This window comes from Mustela nivalis (genome assembly GCF_964662115.1).
Source record: "Mustela nivalis genome assembly, chromosome: 1".
Taxonomy (NCBI): Eukaryota; Metazoa; Chordata; class Mammalia; order Carnivora; family Mustelidae; genus Mustela; species Mustela nivalis.
The window spans coordinates 191,363,235-191,390,169 of NC_139020.1; the positions used below are offsets into that span (position 1 = coordinate 191,363,235).

Genomic DNA, 26,935 nt, shown 5'->3' on the forward strand with positions numbered 1-26,935 from the left:
CTTTATGTAACCCATTGATTGTTGAGGCTAATGGGAGAGCTCTCTCCTTGACCTCTGAAATGCTGCCGTTTCAGAGAGCCAAGACAGTTCCACTGTTTGTTAGAACATTATAGCTGCAGGCTTTTCAATCAGCATTCCAAAGATGAAAAGGCAATGAAAATGTACTGGGATTTCCACCAAAAAGAGTGTCGGAGTTCTGTGCCCGCTCTGAAAAGCCATGTCTGTTGGGACGGGGCGGGGGGGGGGGGGGGGTTTGACAGGCTTGTCATTCAGAAGGCATTTCTTCTTATAGGGAGGTTGGGGAAGGACATTTCATTTTCTCTGGCTTAGGCAGACCCTCATTTCAGCAGTAGGGCCTCAGAGGTAGCAAGAGCTTCCAGAGTATTCCAACTATGGGCTTTGAACAACCTGGGCCAAATATGGGGGCATGATTGTCCCAGTCATGCATCAGACAAGCAGGATGCCGGAATCAGGGAACCAGCTTCTGGAAGGTGAGAAAAGCCCCTGGTTGTAGACTCACCTGGAGCCTAGAAGAATTGTGTCCTATAAAAGTCTGTCCAAAGAGATAGTGGTACATGTTCCCGTCCATCCACAGCCACAGAAGAGATCTCGTTAACCTTTCTGAGCAGTCAAAAGAACAGTCAGTAGCAACATGTGGTTAAGATCTGCTAAAACCCAGATCTTTCTCCGTCCCACTCAGAGGCAAGTGCCCACAGATGGCAAGTTTTACTTCTGCACTAGAGTCTGTTCCTCTACCTGAGGACTGGGATCTTCAGAACTTCTGCAGCTCTGGATGTCTTTTCCTGCAACTGCTTAGTTGGACAATTTGTTTCTTAGCTTTAAATTACAGAGAAACAGAATGGCATAGCAAAACAAACACACAGCTTTCAAAGCCAGTCATAGCTGAAGTTAAATCTTAGTTTTATCACTTAGTATCTGCTACTTGAAGCAAGTCATTTAACCCCTCTGAGTCTCAGTGTCTTCATTTGAAATGGGGAAATGGTAATAAATACAACCCTATTTGTAAGATAGGATCTTACTAGTTATCTACTGTGTTGATACTTTGTTACTTTACATTGGACCTTACATCTGAATATCAACAAGATCTCCGGTTTATGTTCTCAATATAATTATTTATTTTTTGTGTTGTTGATTTTAAAATCACTACTGGAATACTAACAACACACCGTTATTGAGCACTTAATATATGACAGTAACTGAGCACATTCACAACATTTTTGATCCTTGGAATGGCACTGCAAGGTTGGATACTATTGTAATCCCCATTTTACAGCTGAGAAAAATGAAGCTCACACAGGTGAAATAATTCATCCAAGTCACAGACTAGAAGATGGCAGGGCTGAGACTTGAATTGGGGCCACCACGTTCTTAAGTCACTCTACTAGCCCTTAAAACACTCATGCATCATAAGTCACTTTGCTCTTCATGAGTGTTTTCACTTTAATCAGACACACAGTCATACAGAGATGATCATTGGTCCTTTGCTTCTTGGTTTCTAGGAGGTCTTATATATTATGGAGATTAGAGCTTTCTGATATGATTTGCAGGTATTTTTACCCAGTTTTCCTTTTGACTTTGCTTATGATGCTCTTGTCATTTTGTTTTTCACATTGAAGGGTTTTCTATTTTATTAAATCTTATAATAAAAAGATCTATTAATGTTTTCTTCTGGACTTTGAGTCATTGAAAATCTCCCCTACATTAGGGAATTTGCCTATCTTCTTCTAGCTGTTTTATGTCTTTGTATTTACATTTAAATCTTTGATCCAGGGTTGCCTAGGTGGCTTAGTTGTTAAGCAGCTGCCTTTGGTTCAAGTCATGATCCCAGGGTCTTGGGATCAAGCCCTGTGTTGGGCTCCTTGCTCAGTGGGAAGCCTGCCTCTCCCTCTCCCTCTCCCCCTTCTTGTGTTCCCTCTCTTGCTGTATCTCTCTGTCAAATAAATAAAATCTTTAAAAAAATAAGTCTTTGATCCATTTAAGTTTACTCTTGTATACAAGGTGAAGTATAGGTTTAGAAAAAAAAAGACTTGAAAAAAAAAAAAACACTTCAAAACAAATTACCTATCCAAATGTCAGAATTTGTATGGAGAGTATCTGGAATAGTGTATCTTCCCTTAAGAATAAAAGTGGGTTTATTGGTGTCATGAGAGATAACTAGGAAGTTGTTCACAATTCTAAGTAGACCTCTAGTCTGAAGCTTGAGTAGGGGTTTTCCTGTCCACTGGGATGGTCAAGTGCAGAGTGGTTGGGGGGCTGAAGAGAAGACAGTCAGGCGAATGAACTTTCTGGAGGTAGCTCTGGATACTCATGAGACCTGTGACTCCGTATGCCATCAGTTTCTGAAGGCTCACCTTTGAAATATCCTTAACATTTTCCTACTTTTTTCTCTTTGATATTGTTATAAAAATGATTCCTTAGCTATCCTAGGCTTGGTTTTGGTAAAAAGTGTTACTTTATCAGTGGATAGTCACATTTGTCTCCTGGCTTTGAGGAACTTAGAATCTTATTGAGGGAAGCAAGACTTAGATATGTAATATAAATCCTGAATAATGCACAGGAGTAAGAAGACAAGTCCTCATTTATATGGTAAAGACCTTTTTGTATGAATTTGAATCAAAACTCTTTTAGTTGCAAGTGCCAGAAACAACTGAAATTCCTTTAAGCAGAAAGGGAATTTATGCTGATGTAACAGAAAATTCCAGTAGTTACTAGCTTCAGGCAAGGCTGGATCTAGGTGCTAATTTTCCTCAGAAAGTCTTCTCTCTCTCTCTTCTCCTCTCAGCTTGTATTTTTCTGTGTTGCCTCCCTTCTCAGATACAATCTTCTCTCCTGGTCTGGTGGAAATACAGCCACCAGCATTCCTAAACTTACCCTCTTCTGATTTGCTTTTTTGCCCGGTTCCTCCTGCAAAAATACCAAGCCTGGTTCTCATGCCCTTTCCTGAACCAATCGCTGTGACCAGAAACAGAGGGTTGCTGATTGGCAGTCCTGAGTCACATGTATTCCCAGTCCCCTTGGGAACTTTAATGGGCTCAGACCCATTAGAACAACAAACACTGTTGGAAGAAATGTTCTTAGAAGAAGGAGGAACCGATGCTGAGCGAGTCAAAGCCCCAGAGTGCCCCGCCACACCAGAGCCCTTGAAGAATCAACTCCAGGTTCCAGCAACATAAGCAAAGGAAGTCATGATGGGAGCAATCTATTAAACCCATAAAAATGAAGGCTTCCTGGGTTGCTGTCTTGCAATGATCAAGAGCAGTAGCATTTGTCATTTTTTACCGGGATGACTAAATGAAACTAAACAGAAAACATTGCTGCCTGTCTATTACTGATGACCAGTTTCTGAGATTGTAATGGAATTTGTTGGAAAAGCTACCATTGTGTCATCAGGACTTATTAAATACCAAAATCCAGCAGAGGAGAACACATGGGAAGATTGTTTTCCTTTCTCCACTACCGACTACAGTGTGGAGAAAGCACCAGGTCTTGAATTGAGTAAGATTATGAAGAAACCTGGCATGAAGTGCAAGGGGCTTTGCATATGAAACAATTGAGCCACTTTGTTGGCTGTGCCTCACACTTCCCATGCATTATCTCTTCTGGTTTTCACAATAGTCCTATGCATTGTTTTCATCCCCATTTTATAGATGAGGAAACTGAGCTTCAGAAGGATCCCCTCGCCTAGTGTCCCAGATCAATGAGTAATAGAATCAGAATTCAGACTCGGGCAGCTGGACTCCAGCAGGTGGGTTCCTAACAGTGCTCATCAATTAGCTCGCTGTGTAACCCTGATCTTGTCACCTCGTATGTTTTCCTCAATTACTTTTTGCACATGAACCCTTTTTTTTTGTTAGAAGAATTTTTTTTTTTTAAGATTTTATTTATTTAGTTGACAGAGAGAGACACAGCGAGAGAGGGAACATAAGCAGGGGGAGTGTGAGAGGGAGAAGCAGGCTCTCCAGTGAGCAGGGAGCCCAATGCAGGGCTCGATCCCAGGACCCTGGGATCAGGACCTGAGCCAAAGGCAGACAATTAACGACTGAGCCACCCAGGCGCCCCGTGTTAGATGAATCTTTAAATGGTGATACCACTCTGAGAATCCTGGTATATAATTGGCTCTTAATAATGATAGAATTCTCCAATTGCTTTCCTCCCAGCTTTTCCAGAAAACATCCACAGTTGCTAAAATGGACCAAATAGCATTCCATTCTTTTCATTTTATCTTTAGGAAGGAAAACAAGGGTGCAGGATGTTGACCAAGTTGGCCATCAGCTCTGACTTTTACAATTGTCAATAATCTTTTAAAAAAAGAGTCCAATCTGTGAGCGCTGGTAATTATATACCTGTGTGTAAAGGGTTCCAAGGCTGAGCTTTTCACCAAATTTGGGTAAATCATAGTCCTGCTACTGTGACCCCCCAAAGAAGTTGTGGAGCTTGTCTGAGCCCCAGGTTCCTCCTCTGTGATGGGGTCAGCAGTAGGTCTGAACTCACAGGGCTGTCATGGAGATGAAGTGTACACAGTGCTGCCCCTAAGAAGAACTCAGGAAAGCCCAGTCATATAATCATTGCTTATTACAATTACAATTAACTTACTATTTCTTGTCCTCACCCCTCCCCCTCCAAAATAAACTCCAGCGCCCCAAGATCACTCTTTTTATCGCTGACATTTAATAGTTAAACATCCTTTTCTTTGCGGCGGTTTGCAAAGCACCTTGCAATTTCCTCTCTTCCTAATTCCTGGAATTCTGTTTGTTTGAACTTGAATTGTTTAAAGCTCTCCGTTGAGCAAACTCTCCTTTGTGTTTCTTCCTCTGATGTCCAGAAGCTTTGAAACAGTAGCTTTTCCGTAATCTCCCACAAAAGTTGCACTAACTCCCTGAAGGGTCAGTCAGTGGCTTTCGCTCAGCCTTCTCTTCCAGCTGGCTGTCTGGCTCCTTCTGTTTTCCTTCTTTCCCTGAGATCTTTTCTCTTTGTTTAGCTCTTTAAAGGGGATTCTCTTGCAGGCCTTTCTCTAAAATATGCTTGCCTCCTCCACTCAAGATTAAGCTGTTATCTCGGTGACAGGTACTGACGAATACCACAGATAATCATACATGGTCACGTGGCTTGGCTCACAGATTAGTGCCTTTTTCAGGTGATAATGATCCCCCTGGCAGTTGCAGAAGCTTTGTCATAAGAAGTTGATTATTTATGGCAACCCTGGTTCTGGCCAATAAAACAGCCTGGGAACTAGTTAGTTGTTCTTTCTCCTCCCCAAGAAACCTCTCTGGAATTCATTTATGGCAGAAGAAACACACACGGGCACATATCAGGTTTTTAATCAGAATAACCTCCCATCTGTAAGAGTGTTTTATAGTTTCCAGAGCATTTCCTTGTACATAATCTCACAGGGAACTTGTCCCTGGGGGCTGGTCAGATATGTCTGTCCAGGGGAGGGGAGGGGGAGGAGGAGAGTGAATCCAGGATGCTGAGCTGTGTGACAAGGGATCTTGAGGCTATGAGTAGTCCCTTAGATGCACTTAGGATGTGCCTGGACTGGGCGGTGATAAGAAGAACCTCCTCTCCTACTTTCTGGTGCTTTTCTCAGTCACGTTAATAACAAACGACCTGTGAGAGGATTTCACAAGACTCAGAGGGAACCTTGATCATAAAACAGTCCTTTATAGATCCATTTAAGCTGTCTTTTTTTTTCTCCCCTCTTGTGGTATGTGTAAGACATCCATCTTATATTATAACATTTTACTCAGCATCTGCTGCAAGGGGAAACGATGGGATAATGCTTGCTTCCTGATCAAAGTCGGTGAATTCCTAGCAGAGGTCATTGGAAAGATATTTGAGGGAGGAGAGGGCTATTTCTTCCTTTAGTTTTGGTAGGCTCCCAAAGAAGAAGGGGGGGGGGGAAACCGATTTGAAGAAACTGATGATTTACAATATTTATGGCAACACCACTACCAAAGAAAGGCCCTGGTTCTACCCGCCATTGTGACGCACCACCTCAGTTCAATGATCGCCCCTGCAATTTTTTTCATTATAAAAAGAACGCAACCACATGACCCATAGTTGACACAACCATGATTTTCATTGTGTGTGTTTTCTCCTGCGCATGCATACATACCGCAGAGGGGCTCTGATAAATGGCTTTCCAACTGCTTTTTTTTAACGTAGCATTTTTCATGTTGCTAGGCTTCAGTAGTATACTGTTTACCGTGGATGTCCTGTCATTTAATTAAACATCCCATGCTGTCCAGCATTCGACTTTCAAGGCAACTTAGCACAGGACTGGAAAATGTGGGCCCTGAAGCGAACCCGATGTGATTTCCTGCTCTGCCACTTTTCAGTTGTGCCAAATTGGGGACTTGCCCAGAGAATGAGAGAGTACTGCCCTCGAAGGGTTGTTGAATGTATATAAAACATTTCGTATAGTTCCTGGCATGTAGTGCATGTTCCATATTCAATAGCTAAGTCTTATTGTTTCTTCTTCATCAGTAGCAAATTGACAAGGCACTGAAAATATTTCCTTTCGGATGATTTTTCATTTGGTAAACTCCCCCACATAGGAAAATTGGGCCGAGACATTTGCATGTTTCTGTTGCTCTCGGCGTATAAATTAATATTTCTCAGTGTTAAGAGTTTTCACCGTCATCAACGATTCTGAGTGTGCCATTTCACCGGCCCTGGAAACTATCATTTGCTAAGTTGGACAATTTAGTATGTTAGACATGATGCCTGGTGATCTGCCCACATGAGAGAAGCAGAGAGAATAGTGTAATTAGCACCTCCTCTCACCCAGCATCCAGCATCCACGATGGTGAACCTCTTCCCAGTCTCGCCACACTGTGTTTTCAGCATCCTATCATTTCAGTCGCCAGAACTTCAGCGTACGTCTCCACCTGATAAGGATGTTTTATGTTTTTTTATAACTCCCACGGCTTGTCACAATTAACAAGACTACAAGAATTCCCTCGCATCATCTAATTATTCGATCCAAAGTCAGATCCCCAATTCAGATTTGCCTTTGGACTGAATGTTAGGTGATAGGGAGGGCGTTCTTGTTAATTTGTCTCAGAGAGGTTCTGTGTGGGGCGCTGGGGTGGCTCGGCCAGTTAAGGTACCGACTTTTTTTTTTTTTTTTTTAAGATTTTATTTATTTAGTAGGCAGAGAGAGGAGGAAGCAGGCTCCCTGCTGAGCAGAGAGCCGATGTGGGGCTCAATCCCAGGACCCTGGGATCATGACCTGAACCGAAGGCAGAGGCTTTAACCCACTGAGCCACCCAGGCGCCCCAAGGTACCGACTTTTGATTTCAGTTCAGGTCATGCTCTCAAGGTTGTCAGTTGGAGCCCTGTATTGGGCTCCGTGCTAGGGGTGGAGCCTGCTTAAGAGTTTCTCTCTCCCTCTGCCCCTCCCCGCTACTTCCATCTGCATGAAGCTCTGTCTCTCTCTCAAAAACAAAAAACAAAACTTTTTAAAATTTTTCTTTTTTTTTTTTTTTAATTAACATAAAGTGTATTATTATCCCCAGGGGCTCAGGTCTGTGAATCACCAGTCTTACGCAATTCACAGCACTCACCATAGCAAATACCCTCCCCAATGTCCATAACCCCACCACCCTCTCCTTCCCCAACTCATCCCCCAGCAACTGTCTGTTTTGTGAGATTTAGAGTCTCATGGTTTGTCTCCCTCCCAATCCCATCTTGTTTCATTTTTTTTCCCTCCCTTCCCCCCACAACTCCCCACCCTGCCTCTCAAATTCCTCATATCAGAGAGATTATATGATAATTGTCTTGAGAGAGATCCTTTTGGGGACAAAAAAGCGGGGTGGGGTGGGGAGAGGCACTGTTTGGCTCAGTCAGTAGAGCATGAGACTCTTAAAGAGGTTCTGTTTGAAGCAGGATCCCAACATGGTTCACTTGTTTCTTATGACTTTACTCTGTAAAATTTCCTCCTCCCTGTGTTTTCCCCCATGCTATTGATTGGTTGGAGAAACCAGGTCATTGATCTTGTGAAATGTTTTCTGTCCTTGTTTCGGTGATTGCTGTTTTGCTTTGTCATGGTGGGGCTTAAGTTTTCTTTCCCTCATGTTTTCAGAAAACTGGTAGGTGGATCTGGAAGTTTGATAAGCACCATCCTTAATTTTAACGGGGTATTTCAAGGGGAAATGCCCCCTTACAGTCTTTCCCTGAGTGGAGTGTAAGGCAATTATTACTCCCCAGACTGTAGGAGAACCACACAAAGCTTCTGTTGATCATTCAACTGGGTGGAAGAAGTTTGATATAGGAGTAGGTGATTCCATTAGCTTAAAAATACTCCAGTCGTAGTTAGTCATTGCTCTGCACGTCATTCTTATCTTTGTTTCAGTGTCCTAAAAACAGATCCAGAGGTAGGTGTGGACAGGCCCTACCCTCCAGTTCTAGGTAGAGAAGTAATCAGAAAAGGTACAAGGCTGTAGTGTTAAGTCATTTCAGAAGCTGCTACCTGACAGAACGTGGTTAATGATCGGTAGCAATGAGAGCCATTGGAAATCCTCCGAGCTGGTTGGATCTGGGAGGGCTTCTGAGAAGAAAACCTTGGTCTAGGATTTTTGTAACTGGTGATGTTTAAAAGGCAGAGAAAGATAAGGGGGTGATGGCTGTTCTGGACTTGAATTCAAAGGCACACAAGACTTCTCCAGCGTCAGCCGGTCCATCCACTCATGTTGCCAGCCTTCCCTGCTTGTCTTCTGAGACGTTTTCTACTTGTCTTCTGAGCAGAACACGTCTGCTTCATGCAGATGGAAGTAGCGGGGAGGGGCAGAGGGAGAGAGAAACTCTTAAGCAGGCTCCACCCCTAGCACGGAGCCCAATACAGGGCTCCAACTGACAACCTTGAGAGCATGACCTGAACTGAAATCAAAAGTCGGTACCTTGGGGCGCCTGGGTGGCTCAGTGGGTTAAAGCCTCTGCCTTCAGTTCAGGTCATGATCCCAGGGTCCTGGGATTGAGCCCCACATCGGGCTCTCTGCTCAGCAGGGAGCCTGCTTCCTCCTCTCTCTGCCTACTTGTGATCTCTCCTACTTGTGATCTCTTTGTTCTTTAATTTATTCAACAAATATTTATGGAACACCTGTTATGTGCTAGCCTTGTCTGTGGCACGGGGACGTGGCTCGTGAAGCAACCTGACTTCATGGAGGGAACGTCAGCTGGGGGTCAGAAGACCTGAGCTTACTCTGAAATCTTGTTTTTAGAATAAAAGTACAAAAGGAATGCCCCGGGGTTATGGGGACTCCTGGTATCTCCAGAAGGAGACCCTAACAGGTTTGACTGAGGTAAATTTTATATATATATATATATATCTCCAACTGGTTGAATGATGTATATATATATAATACATATTTTATATATATGTATATCTTAAATTTTTTAATTCTCCTACCTTCTTTACTCTCTTGTCTTTCTTGTGGATGCTCTTTATCCTTTGAGTTCTAAAGCTAAGCTGGAAACTCATGAAACAGTATTTGTCACTGCCCTGGGCAAGGATACAAATGAAAACAAGAAGAATTCTTTAGCTCTCAGACAGCTCACCTTTGTTCAGGTTCCAAGAGCTTAGGATGGAGACAGAGGGAAGGCTTACCTGCGGTTATCCTGCGGGAAGAGGTGTGCTCGTTCACATGGACAAGAACTCATCTGCAGATCAAAAATGGCTTATGATCGACAGGGTGGCTGGGAACAAAGAAAAGAAATTGTTAGCATTTTTTGGCATATTTATTCGTCTGCAGCAGCTCTATTTCTGTCAACTGGATCAAGGTCTTTTTTCTTTTGATTTCAATTCTGCCAGCATCCACTGAGTGCTTGCTGTGTGTGACAGTGGTCATTTCTTTTTTTTTTTTTTTTTTTAGTTTTATTATTATTTAAAGATTTTATTTATTTATTTGACAGAGATCACAAGTAGGCAGAGAGGCAGGCAGAGAGAGAGGAGGAAGCAGGCTCCCTGCTGAGCAGAGAGCCTGATGTGGGGCTCAATCCCAGGACCCTGGGATCATGACCTGAGCCGAAGGCAGAGGCTTTAACCCACTGAGCCACCCAGGCACCCGACAGTGGTCATTTCAAGAGGAAAGATTTAACATCCCTTCCCCCTTAACCTCCACCTGCCGCCACCCCAGAGCACCCCAAGTATGCTTACAAGCTAAATGTATTCATTGTGGTTGCTATGCAAACACAGTTTCAAATGAACCCCCTGTCATCCTACCCCCCATGATTCCCTTAAGTCCCTCTCTGATATCCTTCCTCTTTCCTTGTCACCTAATGTTCAGCAGGATTTCATTATCTTCAAGATGCAAGGGAATTGAGGGGTCACCCGGTTCTGGATTTGTTCACAATGTATGCCGCCCCTTCCCCCAGCCAGGAAATCGGGACAGAGGACCACTCAACATCTCGGCTCTTTTGTCCCTAACCTTCTGGAGGTAAAATCTCAATGGACAAGACTTGGTTTGGAAAACTCTAATCCAGTACATTCAGTTTGATCAGAACAGGATCTAGGAAAGTTAAATAATTTGTCCACAGCTGCTGGGAGTCTGTAGGTCAAGGGGGACTGAAACCCAAGGCAGCTTGAGCCCACACACATGTGCTACCTGTAAAGCCACCTGCCTGTTGTAGACAAGTACTGCTGCTCTGTGGCTTTGCGGTGCACTGAGGCCACCAACATTCAGTCTTCGGGGAGGGCGTGCAGCTGCTGTTAAGACCAGCTGCTGCTGAGCCGACTAAGTCCTCTTGTGGATATTCAGTAGCTGTGTGGCCTTGAGCAAGTTACTTAACCTTTCTGAGCCTCTACACCCTCATCATAAAACAGAGAAGGTGCCCTGGGATGCCTGGGTGGCTCAGTTGGTTAAGCTGCTGCCTTCGGCTCAGGTCATGATCCTGGCGTCCTGGGATCGAATCCCACATCAGGCTCCTTGCTCAGCAGGGAGCCTGCTTCTCCCTCTGCCTCTGCCTGCCATTCTGTCTGCCTGTGCTCGCTCTCTCTCCCTCTCCCTCTCTCTTTCTGACAAATAAATAAGCAAAATCTTAAAAAAAAAAAAAAAAAGCAGAGAAAGTGTCCTTTTCAGCAAGTTGTGAGGACTCAGTAGGATAATACCTATCACAGGCTTGTCATGGGGCTGGCTTACAGCAAGTTTTCTAGAGTTTCAGCACACACATGTAAACTCCCTAGATCACAAGGGTTCCTTTTTGTTCTATCTGAAGTTAACTCACATCTGTCTGTATTACTCCATTTTTTGGAAAGAGAATCCAATAAGGAATTTTTGATCTGAGGATGTGGCAAACATGTACTCTACTCTTAGAAATTATTTAAACCACTTTGTTTCAATGGTGTTTTTTCAATTGTTTGGTTGGTTCCTGGGCTTTAGGGAGATTCTTTCCTCCTCCAGATTTATCTCCCAGCTCTCTTCGGGACCATAATAAACCTAGCTACTCTTTATAAAATTACTACTATGTGTTAGCCTCTTATCTGGCTTCTCTCTAATCCTCACCTGCACCCTTTGAAGTCGGTGCTGTTCTATCCTAATTGCAGATGAGGGCACTGAGGCTCTGAAAGATTGAGTAACTTGTGTGATTGTTGAAGATTGTTGAAGACTGGAAGACGGAGGAATGACTTAGGTGAGCTGCAGTTGTCTGGATGGGAGATGATGTCTGGGGGGACTCTAGCACTTGGGATTTACAACTGTCAACTTACAACTCAGGGACCTGAGTGGCCATCCAACACCTTTTTGACCAGCAGGAGAAACTGGTGAGCAAAGAAGTCCCAGGACTTGACCAAAGTCGGGGTAGGCGTCCAGGGCTGAGATTTGAACCTAGGTTTCCTGAGTCTTGTTTGATGTTCTTTCAATCATATCATGTAGGCTTGAATCCTTGACGCTTCGCACCATAGTCTCTGATATCAGGACACCGGCTATGTTGCAAATAGTCTCAAAATAATGTTCCATTTCGTGATTGGAGCTGAAGGTTCTGGAAGCAAAGTACTTGCATTTGAATCTCGGCTCTGCCATTTACCAGCTCTGTGACTTTGGGCAAGTTGAACTCCCTGTACCTCAGTTTCTCCCTTTATAGAAGGACCTACCTCATTGGATTGTTGTGAGGAACACCTGACATATGTCACGTACAGTCAAACACGGTGCCTGGCAGAGAGCAAACTCTGAGTGGGCATCAGCTAAGGTCATCATTTGTTGAGTTCCTGGGACTTGCCAGGTATCTTTCAGCACTGGGGCTAGAACCCTGAATAAAAGAGTCAAGTGTTTTGTCCCTATGAAGCTTACCATCAAGTCAGAGACACAGATGTTAGAGAATAATGAAGCTTATGCTTTATTCAGTAAGTCTAGTTCCATTTATTTACAGAGCACTGTTGACAATTCACCACAGCAAATCTTTCTTTCTCTTTAGTTTTGATTTTTATAAGTGTGTGACCTCAGCACCAGGATTTTGCATCAGAATCTTGGCCTTGAGTCCACAGAGCCCTCAGCCCCGAATTTCCTGGTGCTGAGCACCACATGCCAATAGCCATCTGTGTGTTGCATCGAGAACAGAACTGGCTGCCGTCCTTCCACTTGGACGTAAGCAGCCTTACCCGAAGGGCAGAAAGGAAGTTAGGAGTGGGGGGAAAATCCACAAGGCAGAAGACTTGGTGACTGAAGGAACAGACAGCTCTCCTCGTCATAGCAGGCCCGTAGGAAGAGGACACAGTAGGAACCAAATGTTGTCATACAGATAACACAAGCGCCATGTGGCCCAGTACCTATTTTTAAGTAACGGTGGTATATTTCAGACCTGTTCCATCCCATGTATAATGTAGCTACATTTCCCTTTCAGTGTTTTATTTTGTTTTTTAAAGATTTTATTTAGTTATTTGACACAGAGAGAGAGAAATCACAAGTAGGCAGAGAGGCAGGCAGAGAGAGAGGGGGAAGCAGGCTCCCCATTCGGGCTGGCCCCAATGCGGGGCTGGATCCAAGGACCCTGGGATCATGACCTGAGCCGAAGGCAGAGGCTTAACCCACTGAGCCACCCAGGCACCCCTCGGTGTTTGTTTTTTGTTTTGTTTTGTTTTGTTTTTTTGCTCATGGTTGATTTTACCGCTGTTTAGAACTTGCTTTCTTGGCCATTTGATATTAAAGGAGTCTGTATTCTTTGTTGCATTTCCTGGCAAATGAGAACATCAAGTTGAATTTTCTGATGAACCCGTGTAAAATGTTACTGTGCAGAACTACCCAAAATGTGGGCTGCCTCCAGCAAACATGCTGATTTTAGATAAGGATGCTTTCGTCACGAGGTGATAATATTGGTTTTATTTTCTTTCCTGAAATAAAATAACCCCAAACCAGGCAGTACTTCATAGATACTTCAGTCTTTGGGATTTGATAGAGTCAGAGAAGGTAAGCAACTGTGTTTAAATCACCTTATTTTACAGTTCCAGAACCTGGGCCTTAGTGAGTTTAGTTGACTTGTCCAAGGTCACACAGCAAATTTAGAGGTAGAACCAGGATCGGACCCTCCATCTTCAAATGTAGGTCAGTTTGCTTTTTCCTGTGCCACTGCTTTTTATATATGCACAATGGTTGAGTAAGTATTTGAAATCATGGATTTAAAGAATTATTAACCTCTCTAGAAGCAAGAAGGGTGGAAAAGATCCCCAGCTTTTCCTTAAAAAAAATATTTGTTTATGAGAGAGAGAGAACAAGCCAGGGGAGATGCAGATGGAGAGGGGGAAGCAGACTGCCCACTGAACAGGGAGCCCAAGATCATGGCCTGAGTTGAAGGCAAACATTTAACCAACTGAGCCACCCAGGTGCCCCCCAGTCTTTTCCTTTCTAATTCATTGAGAAAAAACACAGTAGAAAAGGTTACTATCAGTTTGGATTATGTGCTTACCTTGTGCCTAGAACACTGACATACGTATTAGCTCATTAAACTATTCATATATTTTATCTCATCAAAGCCTTACGGCTCTTGTAGCCTCATTTTATAGATGATTACACAGAGGTTTGGCATGGTTAAGTAAATTATCCAAAAGTTAGCAAGTGGAAAACTTGCTGCTTACATCTAGGCTTCTTATTTCAGAGCCTACATTTTCCTATGTTCTACCAGGAACTGAAGGATGGGGGGTTCAGTATTCCATAAAGTTGTACTATAGCACCAGGGAAGAAGGGAAACTTTGTATTCTTCAAAAATTAACACATTATACAATTAGTTTTCAGTTTACTAGCACAGTCTGTAGGTGTCTTTCTTTTTTTTTTCTTCACTTTGTAATTGTGTACCTTTCCTATTAAAAGTTCCTTTAGGGGATGGTAATTAATTTGGAAGGCTCCATTACTCCTGCTTCCAGCTGGTACGGATGCTTGGCCTCCTCTGGACAGGTAGGAGGGAGGGCGCTGGCCTCTCCCTGCTGAGCTCATAAACTGAAGTGTCTAAATTCAGGAGTGATGCCAGGTGGGGTGGGGGCAAGGAAGGGAGGAAAGGGATGTGGTGTTTGGAGCCCATAACTCAGGAAACATGATGGCACCTAATTTCGGAGTGGCATGAGGCAAGGTTTAGGAAAAGAATAATGAGCTATTGTTGTGGACTTTTTTTCTTTAATGGGTGGGTTGTTTTTATAAAGTTTTTATGAACAGGAAACTGAAGCAAAATGCTGACCCCTTTGGTTTTTGAGCCTGGCCAGCATCATTTTCATTTTTATTTTTGAGTGTTGGTGACAGGCACTTCCTTTAACACTTCTGGGGGTAAAGTGTAACAAGACACCCCAAACCACATTTTATAACAGCAGAATCTGAAAGAAGAGTTGTAGTTTTAGGTCTTCTTGATAATAGCATGGGACAGAGTAAGATCCCTCCCAGCTCAGAGAGAAAGATACCCCTTTCAGAAGCCAAGGTAGTCTGCAGAAAGTTCTCCCTTGAAAAACTTCTGGAAAATTTGCTCAACTTGTGGAAAATCTTTCACATGCATTGAAATGGGTATTGCTGTGACAAAGAAAATAACTGATCAAATTCCCCCCTTTCCCTCAATCATAGAAACCCAGCCCATCCAGCTATTGTTTCCTCTGAAAAATGACCTCATCTTGAAGAAGGTGGTCCTATGTTATTGTGCATTTTGGATGCAGGGCCGATGTTTCAGGCACCTGGCTGCCAACTTCAGAGATGTTAGAAGTTGTTTTGTTCCCGCAGGGTGTTTCTTCATTGCGTACCTTGTAAACGTTATGTCTTCTTGCATTTTCCTGGCACCAGAGCAATCCTTGTACCTACCCACTGCATTTGGTTTTTCTGAGCCTACAGACAGTGCTGGGTTATTAAAGTTCAAGGAGGAAGCCACGTGATGTTAGCTTTACAATTTTAATTCTCTCTTACCTTCCTCCCTTCCTTCCTCCCACACCCTGACAGATGAATTTTGTTTCTCATGTACTGTGTCTAAACTAGAATGAGCTCTCAAAGCATCTCTTGTAAGACTCCAGGTGAGGATGCCCAGTCGGGAAGAGTGGCACCCTCCCTTGAAGGAGCAGCCAGTAGAGAAATCTCCTTCTTCTCCCATTGGCTTTCTTGGATTAAAAAGTCCTTGAGTCCGTACTTTCACGTCAGCCTGAGAACTTGAGATTAGCACCATGTTTAATCTTGTAGAAACACCAGGAAAAACCTCCCCCCCACCTCGAAGTCAGCCCTCATGAGAGGCCCAACTCAAGAGAACAAAGTTGCAATATAAAAAGCCATGAGGTATGAGTGTGGCAAGTTGGAAAGAAAAAATATATATAGGGAGTTCAACCTGGAATCAAAAACCTAAAGAAGGAAAAGGAAGAAAGTGCCTCTGGAGGGCAAGAAAAGGATGATGAGCATCTTACAAGGCATCTCTGAAAACAGCCTCGTTGATACCCTTTGTCACTGATTTTGGGCTCCCTGGCAAGTCCACCCGGTTCCAAAATTAGTGTAAATTGCCAGGTCTGTGTAAAAAGCTGGAGGGAACTGAAAGCTGTTAGTAATAGTCCAAAGGGCCTCATAGCCTCATACTGCAGGAACACTTCTCTTAAAGTTGTTTTGATGCCTTTTGGATTCTTCAAGAAGCATATCTACCCCCCAAAAAATTTTTTTTAAGATTTTCATTTATCTATTTAAGAGACACAGAGACAGAGACAGACAGCATGAGCAGAGGGGAGGAGACAGAGGGAGAGGGAGAAGCAGACTCCCTGCAGAGCAGGGAGCCTGAAGTGGGGCTTGATCCCAGCACGCTGGGATCATGACCTGAGCCAAAAGCAGACACTTAACCAACTGAGCCACTCAGGTGCCACCATCACAGAAACTCTAAATACGCCGTGTTCCTATTACAAACTTTCTTTTCTGGATTCATCTCTTCCATGGCATGTACTTTGATTAGTCCCACTTCAATTTAAAGTTCATTTAGCCAATATGGATCCTTCTACCATGTGCCAGCATGACAGAAGGAGCTGGAGCCCCTATGGTGAGTGAGATAAGCATGGTGCCTGTGCCTTTGTAGCTCCCTGTCAGGCGGTGGTGACACCTCAAATCCATCATTATAAGCTGGATGGGTATTGGAGAAAGAGAGGTCTTCAGGGTTGGGGGTACACAAAGCAAGGGTTCCCCTAGACTGGGGATGAAGGACAGCCTTAAGTGAGAGGAATTATTTGGTAGGAAGCCATTTGATAGTTGTTCTTGTCATGCCAAAGAACTAAATGATCATGCAGCAATAAAGGATGGTAGACTAGAAGCCTGGACTTGTGTTCAGCCTTCTGTTTCCAAGGCTTTAGTTTCAGTGAGAACAGTGAGCCCATGAGACCTGAGTTGCTGAGCTTGGTTTTGGATGTGAGGTGGAAAAAATTCAAACAGAGCGGAACTCACCTCCCACTTAACCAAAGCACCCAGTGAACCCAGAGAAAACACTGTCTGTCCCCTCTGTAGTGTTGTCAGAGGCCCACGATAATGAGGAACACTTTTAGCTCACGGGCTGCCCTCTAGCACACACCAGCCAACTTCTGTTCCCACCACGTGAGTGAGACACATGCTTCCCAGGAGTCCCCAGGTCTGCTTCTGCTCATTGAACTCATTCTTTAATTAAGGTCTTCTATACACACCACTCCCCTCCCGGCACCACCCCCCACCCCAGCCCCAGATCTTTTTCAAGTAAACATCTCAAGCCAACTGCCTTCCTCCCATTCTCTACGGCTACAGCTAATTTTTTAAAAACTTAAATGCAGTCATGTCCCCTGGCTATGGAGATAAGCATGTTTTTAATCGAAACTCTGGATACCAGTTTATAAATCAAGTTCTAAGAGCCAGAACATGTCTCCTGGTGGGTGGCTTAGTTGGTAGTTTACTTGGAGTGTGAACTTGCATATTTTTCCTTGTATCCCTGATGCACCTGTATGTACAGAGAAGGCTCTCCAGCGTGTAATAGCTCCTCAGTACTGCATGAGCAAATAAGCAGCTCTCCATGCCCACTCTGGATTTTGATGCTATAACCATTGGGCTAATTACCCAATTAGCCTGGCCCGAGACTCAGTGGTTCAGAATATTCCTGGAATGGGAGAAGTGGGCAGGTTCATTCTGGGACTGGCTGATAACTCTAACAACACCGTGCTACTCAAACAACTCTTCTCTGAGTGTGTTTATCAAAAACTCAAATTCCTAAAGTCCAATTCAGCAGACTCAAAGTGGGCCCACAGGTATGGATTTGATAAGCTTCTCAGCTGGTTTCTCTACAGGTGGTCTCTTGAATTATTGTCCCTGAATTCCCAGAGGTCATGTTTCTATAAATATGTAGGTTTTCAAATCCCACCCAGATGATAGGAATATCCCTATCATTGAAATGCACATTTCTCCCACATTTTATTTTTTCTAGAATTGGGATATAGCTCATAATTGATCACATGTTATATTTCAATTGACAACAATTTTTTCTTTCTTGGTAATACATAAAATAATAATACGTATTACAGTCTTCAGCATCTTAGATTTGAGGGAATATTTGATTGCTGAGTTGGTAGTTGAAGAAAGAGAAAACACTCCTATCCAAAGCTAGAATTTACATATTTTAGATTTTTTAATTCCTCCATGCAATGATTAGTGTAGCAAATCTATATAATGTAACAGTAACTGTAGTCTGAGGGAAACAAATATTTTTAGAGTGTAACTTATTGAATTCTTGTTCAAAAGATATGAAATACTCTCAAACAAATGCAGATTATCCATAAAGTTCAAAGACCTTCTGGTAGTATACAGAAAGTAAAGGCTGGCTTATATTCTATAAGCAAAACAAGCCTGCTGATAGTAATCAGCTCAAATTGGAGAAAGTCAGGATTCTTATTGCAAAATCTTGAGTGAAGACAGGTTTCTAGTCATACAAACTGTGTGGCCAAATATACCATATATCAGAAAGACAGTAAATCAAATCCTCTGGGGTTTTTATTTCATCACTGAGTTTGAATTTCTGCCCCCCAAAACAATTAAATAGGGTGAAAAAGGTTTTCCTGGGAAAACCTTTCCTGGGAAACCAAGCTTTGAACCATTTCTTCCTCCTCCCTGATTTCTTCTTAAATATTACCTTTTGTTGAATCTTTCATTTTCACTGTTCTTTTGAAGTGCATTTTCCTATCTGAAGAGTCTAAAACAGTTTTCTGTCCCCTGCCCTTTATTCCCATACTTTTTGTTCTCTTGTCCTTTTGTGTTTTATGAAATCTGTTATTCTGTGAAGGGCCAGATTTGGACAACAGGGAAAGATTCTAGGCATGTCAATAATTCTGAGGCTACCTGGCACACTGAAGCATTTTTTTTTTCTTTCCCCCACCATGCCCAGATTGACATTTGACATTTATCAATGGTTAAGGTCTGAAGCAAGAATATCCTTGAGGTCAACAGATTATCTGTTAAATTATCAGATTAAACCAATAGATTATCCTGACTCTGATGTTGTATTTTAGCTCTACTCTCTGTTTAATGCAGGGTTTCTCAACAGCACCATTAATTGGTTTTTTGAACCTGTTAATTCTTTGTTGTATGGCTGTCCCTTTTCCTTATAGGATGTCTGCCAGTATCCTGGGCCTCTATCCATTAGATCCACTAGGACCGTCCCCCAGTGACAATCAAAAATGTATCCAGACATTGCCAAATATCACAGGAAGGTCGGGGTGGGGGGACAAAGTTGCCCCAGTTGAGAATCACTGCTGTAATGAACTAGAGACTAGGAAATGTACCTGTATGTGGTGTATCAGGGCAAAACAAATATTCATTTTTTTAAAGATTTTATTTATTTATGTGACAGACAGAGATCACAAGTAGGCAGAGAGCGAGGAGGAAGCAGGCTCCCTACTGAGCAGAGAGCCCACGTGGTCTCCACCCAGGATCCTAGGATCACGACCTGGGATCATGAGCCGAAGTCAGAGGCTTTAACCCACTGAGCCACCCAGGTGCCCCAATATTCTTCTTTTTTTTTTTTAAACATAAAGTCTTGATTATTTTTGTATTGTAGCTAGCAATCCACAGGATTAGCTGGAACCTGGGAGAAAGAGAAAGAGTCTATCACTTAACCAGTTTTTCAAACTTGTTTAAAAAAAAAATTAGATCTTTAAATGAATGCATGAATGAAGCCTTCCAACTTTAGAATATCCAGGGATATATTTTCATAAATCTAGCCTGGAGCCAGTGGACATAACCCCAGGCAGGGGGAGAGTATTAGCACTGGTATGATTTTAGATATTATCAGTGTTTCGTTTGTGCCATTTTTACCCATCTGCAGGAAAACACAGTCCTGATCTCTCAGAATTCACTGCCAGAACTTTTTCAGGATTTTGACTCCCCTCTCCCATCGAAACTGAAGTGGCAGAGCGGAGCAGGAGCTTGGTCATTAACTGGGAATGTTGCCCAAATGGAAGTGGAGGGGAGAGGTGTTGGTACACATGTGTATCCAGCATGTACCTACACGACTGTGTGAGATTAGCAGGGGTAGAAGGGATAGCTCCAGATGCCAGGGAAGCAGATGGAGGTGCACGTGCTTGAAGGCTGGGCTTTAGGGGATTGGCTGCTGTCACCTGAGCTCCTTCTGCAAACGTGCACCTCACTGCTGAGGTTCTAGTTGAAAGGCTGTATTTTAAAGTCAACCGTATTTCTTGAGCAGATGTGTTACACACCTTTCTGGCATAGAGGTTCAGGAATAGGAAGGGAAGAAAGGGGAGAAATGTAACTAAATGAGCACCTGCTCTGTAGTAAACACTCTTTCATTCATGGGTGGGTGGATGGATGGACAGACGGATGGATGGACAAATGAATCGGCCTTTAAGAAAAAAAGAACCGGGGAACCTGGGTGACTCAGTGGGTTAAACCTCGGCCTTCGGCTCAGGTCATGATTTCAGGGTCCTGGGATTGAGCCCCACATCGGGCTCTCTGCTCAGCGGGGAGCCTGCTTCCTCCTCTCTCTCTCTCTCTCTCTCTCTCTGCCTGCCTCTCTGCCTACTTGTGATCTCTGTCTGTCAAATAAATAAATAAAATCTTAAAAAAAAAGAAAAAAGAACCCACTAACTCTGATGTGAAGTATAATGCTAACAGAACAAGGCATCGTCCTGCTGGCTGTAAAGATTGCCACAGCCACTTTAACTTCTGAAGTTTTCGCCTCATGCTGGGCCTGTTCTGCTCACTGCCATAGCAGTGGGATTTGAGGAGTTGATTGATGGTCTCTCAGCCATGTCTGGCTGTCTGCTCTTCTGAAAGGAGCTTATAACCAGTGGTGGGCTTGCGTGTGGAGGCCTACCACTCCTCCAGCAGCACAAATGAGCCCCACTCTGCCCAGGCGAGAATGCAGGCCCAGCTTTTGGCACCGTTCCTAGAAACGCAGAACAGGCTTCTTTATTCCAGTCTGCAGGCTTCTGGCTAGCAAGGAACACTGCCCGGCTGTGAAGCATTTTATAGGATTATAACGGGTTGTGCTGAAGGCAAGCTCTGAAAGGCACTTTGTGCCATTGCTTTGAGTGAAGCTAACTGTGAGGGCAGTGTTGTTCCTAAGCTCATAAACACACACACACAGGCAGGATGGGGAATGCTGGGCTCCAGGGGCCTGCTCAGCTGGGCAGCACTGCAGAGTTGGACTGGCTTCCCTCAATTGTGACACCAGCCTCAGGGGGGTGCTTGGGAACCCTCGTGCAGAGCAGCTTGCTTCCTGACCAAGTCTTTGGTCACAGATACCTCTGGTTGGAATCCAGGCAGAATATCCAAACCCTGAATCTGCTAACATTGGAGCAGTGCATGATACCCGGCAGAGGTTCCAAAGTCAGGGTACAAGTTAGAAAATGCATGGGGTCAAAAATGCCCTTGAAATCCTTGAAATGTCTCAAGGACCACATACATGGCTGCTATACCCCAAATTGCCAGCTTCAGTTTACAGGCCTTATTGTACCAAAACTATGTATCTTTAGACACCAGAACCCTATTTGTGGTAGGAGATGTTCATGCTATGAAAGCTTGGAAGCATCAGACCACCCAGAAAAACTCCAGATTCCCACCTTTCCTTTCACACTCACTCATCTTGGGGCTTATGCCTTTTCCCCCCACCCCAGCACTGTTTAAACAGTTACTCGTCATTAAAAATCAATCAGTCTCTCTCTCTCTCCCTTTGCCTAGCATGTATAGAAGAAAACACAGAAGTTTCCTGCACATGTGTTATGTGGCCATGTTAATTGATTTTTATTGTTCTAAATCTTCTAAATCTTCCGAGGAGGGGCAAAAAAATGGTATGAGAGAAATAGATATGGCAGCCTTTTCATCAACCAATATAACTATTCTTTGCTCCACAATATTTTACTTAAACAAGGTTAAAGTCCCCTCTTTTCGGGGCACCTGGGTGGCTCAGTGGGTTAAGCCTCTGCCTTTGGCTCAGGTCATGATCTCAGGGTCTGGGATTGAGTCCCGCATCGGGCTCTCTGCTCAGCAGGGAGCCTGCTTCCCCCCCCCCCCCCGCCTTTCTCTCTGCCTACTTGTGATCTCTGTCTGTCAAGTAAATAAATAAAATCTTAAAAAAAAAAAAAAAGTCCCCTCTTTTCCATAGGGTTTATTTATCACCACACTGGGCTCGTGGTATGTCAGACTTCCTGCCCAGCCCTGAGGATTCTGTAGTGAGAAGACCAATTGTAGTTTGCTAGGGTCATTCTTCTCTTCACCTAGTGCTGGAAGTATACTTCCCAACTGGAGGAGAAGGCCTGGTGAGCCACCCCAGGGATCAAAGCCTGTCCCCAAAGAAGTTATTGCTAGCCAGAGTCATCTAGTTGAGATGGTGGGCCTGTGGGGTCCAGAAGAGCAGGAAGAAGGGAATGAGGAACAGCTCCAAATGATTCAGCTCATAGCCTCTGCAGCCAGGGGACCCTTGAGTGAGCCCTGTCACTCTCTCTCCTGGCCCTCCTTTGGCTGCAGAGTTAATCAGGGGCTGCGTTTAGTTGGGTGCCTTTTTGGAGATAAGATTTCCCTTCGTGTCCCCACCAAGCTTGGTCAAGCTTACAGGAAGCATCTATGTAAGCTCCCCATCAGCACAGCTTGGTTTAAAAGATGAAGTTGTGTTTGGGAATACAAATAAGAAAAATTAGTGGTCCAGAAGCACACTTCTCACCACAAAACTTTTCTTTAATCACCTCCTTCTCACTGCTTTACGGTATAGATAGCATATAAGTGATATATAATATATATAAAATACATAAATAGATATATAATAGATATCCTATATAAATATATAAATAAATAGGGTATGTGTGCGTGGGTATATATGCGTATATTTTTAAAGATTGGTTTATTTATTTGAGGGGAGCAGAGGCAGAGGGAAGGGAGAGAGAATACTCAAGCAGGATCCCTGCTGAGCATGGAGTCCGATGTGGGGCTCAAATCCAGGAACCTGAGATCATGACCTGAGTTGAGATCAAGAGTCGGATGCTTCATCGACTGAACCAGCCAGGAGTCCCAAAGTACATATTTCAGGGGGGAAAAAACTCAGGTTCTTTCTTTAATCTCAACTGGAAACCAGTAATTCAAGAGTCTCCTTTACATGTGTGGCAAAAACAGGGCTAGCAAAACGGGCCAGAGAGATTCTCCCTTTTCTGAAGGCAGTGTGTCCACACTAGCTGGACAACAAAGTGGGTTGAATTTAGCCTCAGGGTGTAGTTTTGGTACTTGGGATGAAAGAGCTATGTATCACGAGGTTTCCTTTCTGGAAAGTGGAAACTGTGGATTCTGGCCTTAGCTGGAAGCAGAGAATACTGAAACAGGGTCTAGATATTTTCATTCCCATTACCTTCTGTACACCTAAGAAGTCAAAACAAAAGACATCATCTCTCCAGACCCCCACCTGCTGTGGTCATGACTTTGAATAGGAGGGGGGAAAGTCCAACAGTGCAGTTCACAAAATTACTTTTGAGACAATGGTCATTTTAATATTTTTAAAAATTAACTTCAAATTTACCAGGTAACATGTATATTTTTCTTGTAAAATTTTTGAGAGTAGCTCTAAATTTAAAGTCTCCTTTGCTGCTTTTCCCAGGTGTACACCCTGGCACTGATGGCCTCCCTTTAGCCCCAGAGGGACTCATAAGTTTGCTATGCATCCTTCTGGATGGTTTTCAATGGTATTTCCTTACATGTTGCTATAGCAAGGCTTGGTACAGCCCGGGGCTCACGCTGCACAGCTTCATCTTGACAGACCCTGTCAGATTGCTCTGAATCGCTGGCTGCCTCTAACCAGCCTCTTCATATTTAAAAACGGGTGCAGAGGAAGGTGCTCCAAGGAAATCTCTGGAAGTGGTGGAAATGTGTTTCCTGATTATGGAAGCGGTTACATGAGCGTTTACGTTTGCCAACACTAAACTAACCGTACGCTTAAAACGGGCACATCTTACTGTTTATAGATTATACTCCAGTGACGTTCATTTAAAAAAAAAAAAAAAATGTGTGAGGGGAGGTTGGCTGGGAAGAAGGCAAAACCGAACACCGCCTCTTCTTAGTGTGGGCTTTTAAAATATGCTCGCTCTCTCCCCGCCGCCCCGTTTCACCCCAGCCTCGGTTGTACCCGCCGCCTCTTCGACCCTGAGTGCCAGCGAGTCACTGGGACAGGGTGGCTCCGGGGATCCGGCCCGCGGAAAGAAGGGTCCCGCGGCAGGTTCGCCCCTCGCAGCGCTGGGGGGTTTCCGCCGGGCGGTACCGGGGTGCTTCGGGGACGCGTCGGGCCGGGGCGGAGTCGGCGCTCCGCCCCACCCCCGCCCGCCCCCAGGTGGGCGGGACCGGACTAGGCTCCACCCCCCGCTTTCAGCCGGAGAGCTGAGTCGGTCCCGCCAGGCAAGAAGCCGGCTGTCAGTCTCCGTCCAGACGCTACCGCCCGGCACCGTGGAGCTGGGGCCCCCTTTCGCCAGGGAGTTTTGTGGTCGCCTCGGGTCAGCGGTGACATCCCAAAGAGCAGGCCCGGCAGCCACCATGGTGGCCAAGGATTACCCCTTCTACCTCACGGTCAAGAGGGCGAACTGCAGCCTGGAGGTACCCCCGGCCAGCAGTCCGGCCAAGGACACGGAGGTAGGGCCTCCACCTGGGTCTCTCCGGGTCCGGGTCCGTCTGTCTGTCCCTCTGTCTCGCTCCATCTCTCACTCTCTCGGCTCCCTCGCTGTGTCAGTCTCTCAATGCTTGCATCTCTTATTCAGTATGTTCCCCCACCTTCTCTCCTTCCTTCTACCTTTCCCTCTTCCTCCCTCTCTCTCTCCCTCTCTTTCCCTCTCCCCATTTCTCTCACACACACTCTGTCCCCCCATGTCTCACTCTGTCTCTGCTTCCCTTCTTTCTGCCCCTTCTCTGTGGATCATCATGAACCTCCTCCTCTGTCCCTGTTCTCTTCCTCTGGGCCAGGGAGCAGCTGCCTCCTTGCCCTGGCCTCGGTTGCATCCTTCAGGGCTCTCAGACTTCTGGCAGAGGGACTTTCTCTTACTGTATCCTTAGGCCCAGATGTCAGTGAAGAGCTACCTTTTAAGCATGGGTTTCCTCTTACCTGGGTTGGGGAACAAGAAGAGGCCTTTGGGGGCCATCTCACCTGTCAGGCTTGACCTTGCAGCTGTTTGGCAGCAAAGACAGGACCTGGCACCTCTGCTTGTCATCTGTGGCCAGTCACTCAGCTGGGGGTCTGGGGGCTAAAAAAGTAATCTGAGGGTCTTGCACATGGATCCTGAAAATGAATTAAACTCCTTGGGTGAGTGGGAAGCTGTCTTGGAACACTGGAAACTTCCCTTTCCGGGAACTTTCCGGAGCCTTGAGGGCGATATGAGAGAGCCCTCCTGGCTTGTGTTTAATCTTGTCTTTTACTTCTGTGTGTTATACCTCTGCAGAGAACTCACTGGTCTTATAGGTTGGGTTCAGCTAGAGGAGAAAGCATCCTTCTCAGTCTTTGAGGGTCTTAGGGAATATAGTTGCTTCTACTAGACCACAGCTTTGCTGTGGCCAAGCTATAGTGGAACCCAAAGGACCCAGCTCATTACTGCTGCTCATGTGTATTACTTGAGAGACTGTCACTCTGTCCAACCACGACTGGGGAAAGTCTGGAGGCAGAAGTGCATCCGACCTTGGTGTGGCAGTCTTGAGGATTCCACACACCCAGCACCCTTGGGTCTCCTCAGCTGTGTACACTTGGCTCACCAAATTATGTATATTCGGGAGGACAGCATCAAAGATTCATTGCCTCTAACAAGAGCTGCTCCAAGCTGACAAGACTCCAAACAGTCTCCGGTTGTAATCAGCTTTCTGTAAGCTGAGCACAACTAACTTCTCTCCCCCCACCCCCACCCCACACTCCAGCTCCGTTGTATATTTCCACAAAGAGTTTTTGTTCCCAGCAGCTGTGGAAGTGTAATGGCCTTAATGGTGTTTGGACTCTTATTTAAGTTTTGACAAGATAGCACCAGCATAGAATTGAGGTTGTTCAGGCTTGGAATGGATATAATGATTTTTCAATAGGAACATCATAATTTAATGAATGTAGGAGCAGTGAAGCTAGTATCCTCTCAAACTCCTTTTGGAAGGAAGTGAAGCATAACTGAGTTGAATTAATAAATTGAGATGGATCAAAGGAAAGAATAATGAGAACAGCCCTGGACACTAACTAGTCCCTTCTTGCTCTCTCTTAGCTCTATGTTTTCTGAGTAGTTTGGCTAAAGGCTTGGGTAAAACTTATCTGCGTGATCTTTTCTTATTCTTATATGTAGAAGAGAAATATATCTGTATGTCACAGATGCGATGAGAAAGAAATGTGTCACCAAATGTCAAATACTAATTTTCTTCATGGTAGCCAATTCCAATAGATAAAATGTGACTTGTTTTCCTTTTATGGGGATGTCCTGGTATGGAAGGAAGGATGGAGGGGAACAGTTTTTGAAAGGGTATATATTTTTCAGGTATCCCCATTGAGTGTTTTGTGTGTATGTGTGCAGTTGAATTCAGTGAAGTGTCATACATGTTCTATACATCTTGAGGCAGAGATCTATTCCAGCGCATCTCCTAGCTTCGTTTCCTGGTAATGACAAATAGGCAAAGTTGGAAAAAGAAACTGAAGTGAGTGTAGGGGGTAGTTTTCTGGTTTCGTTGACCGTGCAAAAGATAGCCTGCTCTTGTACTTCTCCATCAGCAATTAACTAAAATATATTTTCTACCAGCAGGTGTCATCATTATTTGTAAGTGTTTAAAGAAGAGCGTATCCTGGTAGGCCTTTTGAAAAACATGATGATATACATGTTTATAAATTAGTCACTGCCTGTTAATTCCTATGAAAGTAATTTTTTAAGATCAGTCATTTTTTTTTTCCAAAAAGAAGGTGTTTGTAAAGAGAAGGACTGGCTTATCCAAAGTACTTTTTGACCTTCAAAGGCATTTGCAGCAAGCACCTGTGCCCTTTAGACATA

The 26,935-nt window shown here is 44.3% G+C and overlaps 1 protein-coding gene across 8 annotated transcripts in view; it reads left to right on the forward strand.

The window, feature by feature from the left end:
• ARHGEF3 (Rho guanine nucleotide exchange factor 3) overlaps positions 1–26,935 on the forward strand; it is a 312,629-nt gene that overhangs the window by 216,103 nt on the left and 69,591 nt on the right. Inside the window, exon 1 of one of the 8 annotated variants that reach the window (XM_082739200.1) lies at positions 24,296–24,569. The exons of the other annotated variants lie outside the window; for them this stretch is intronic. Coding sequence (XP_082595326.1) covers positions 24,474–24,569 — 96 coding nt within the window. The 5' untranslated portion in view covers positions 24,296–24,473. Of the gene's footprint in view, positions 1–24,295; positions 24,570–26,935 lie in introns of those variants that run through there. 8 annotated transcript variants of the gene reach the window in all.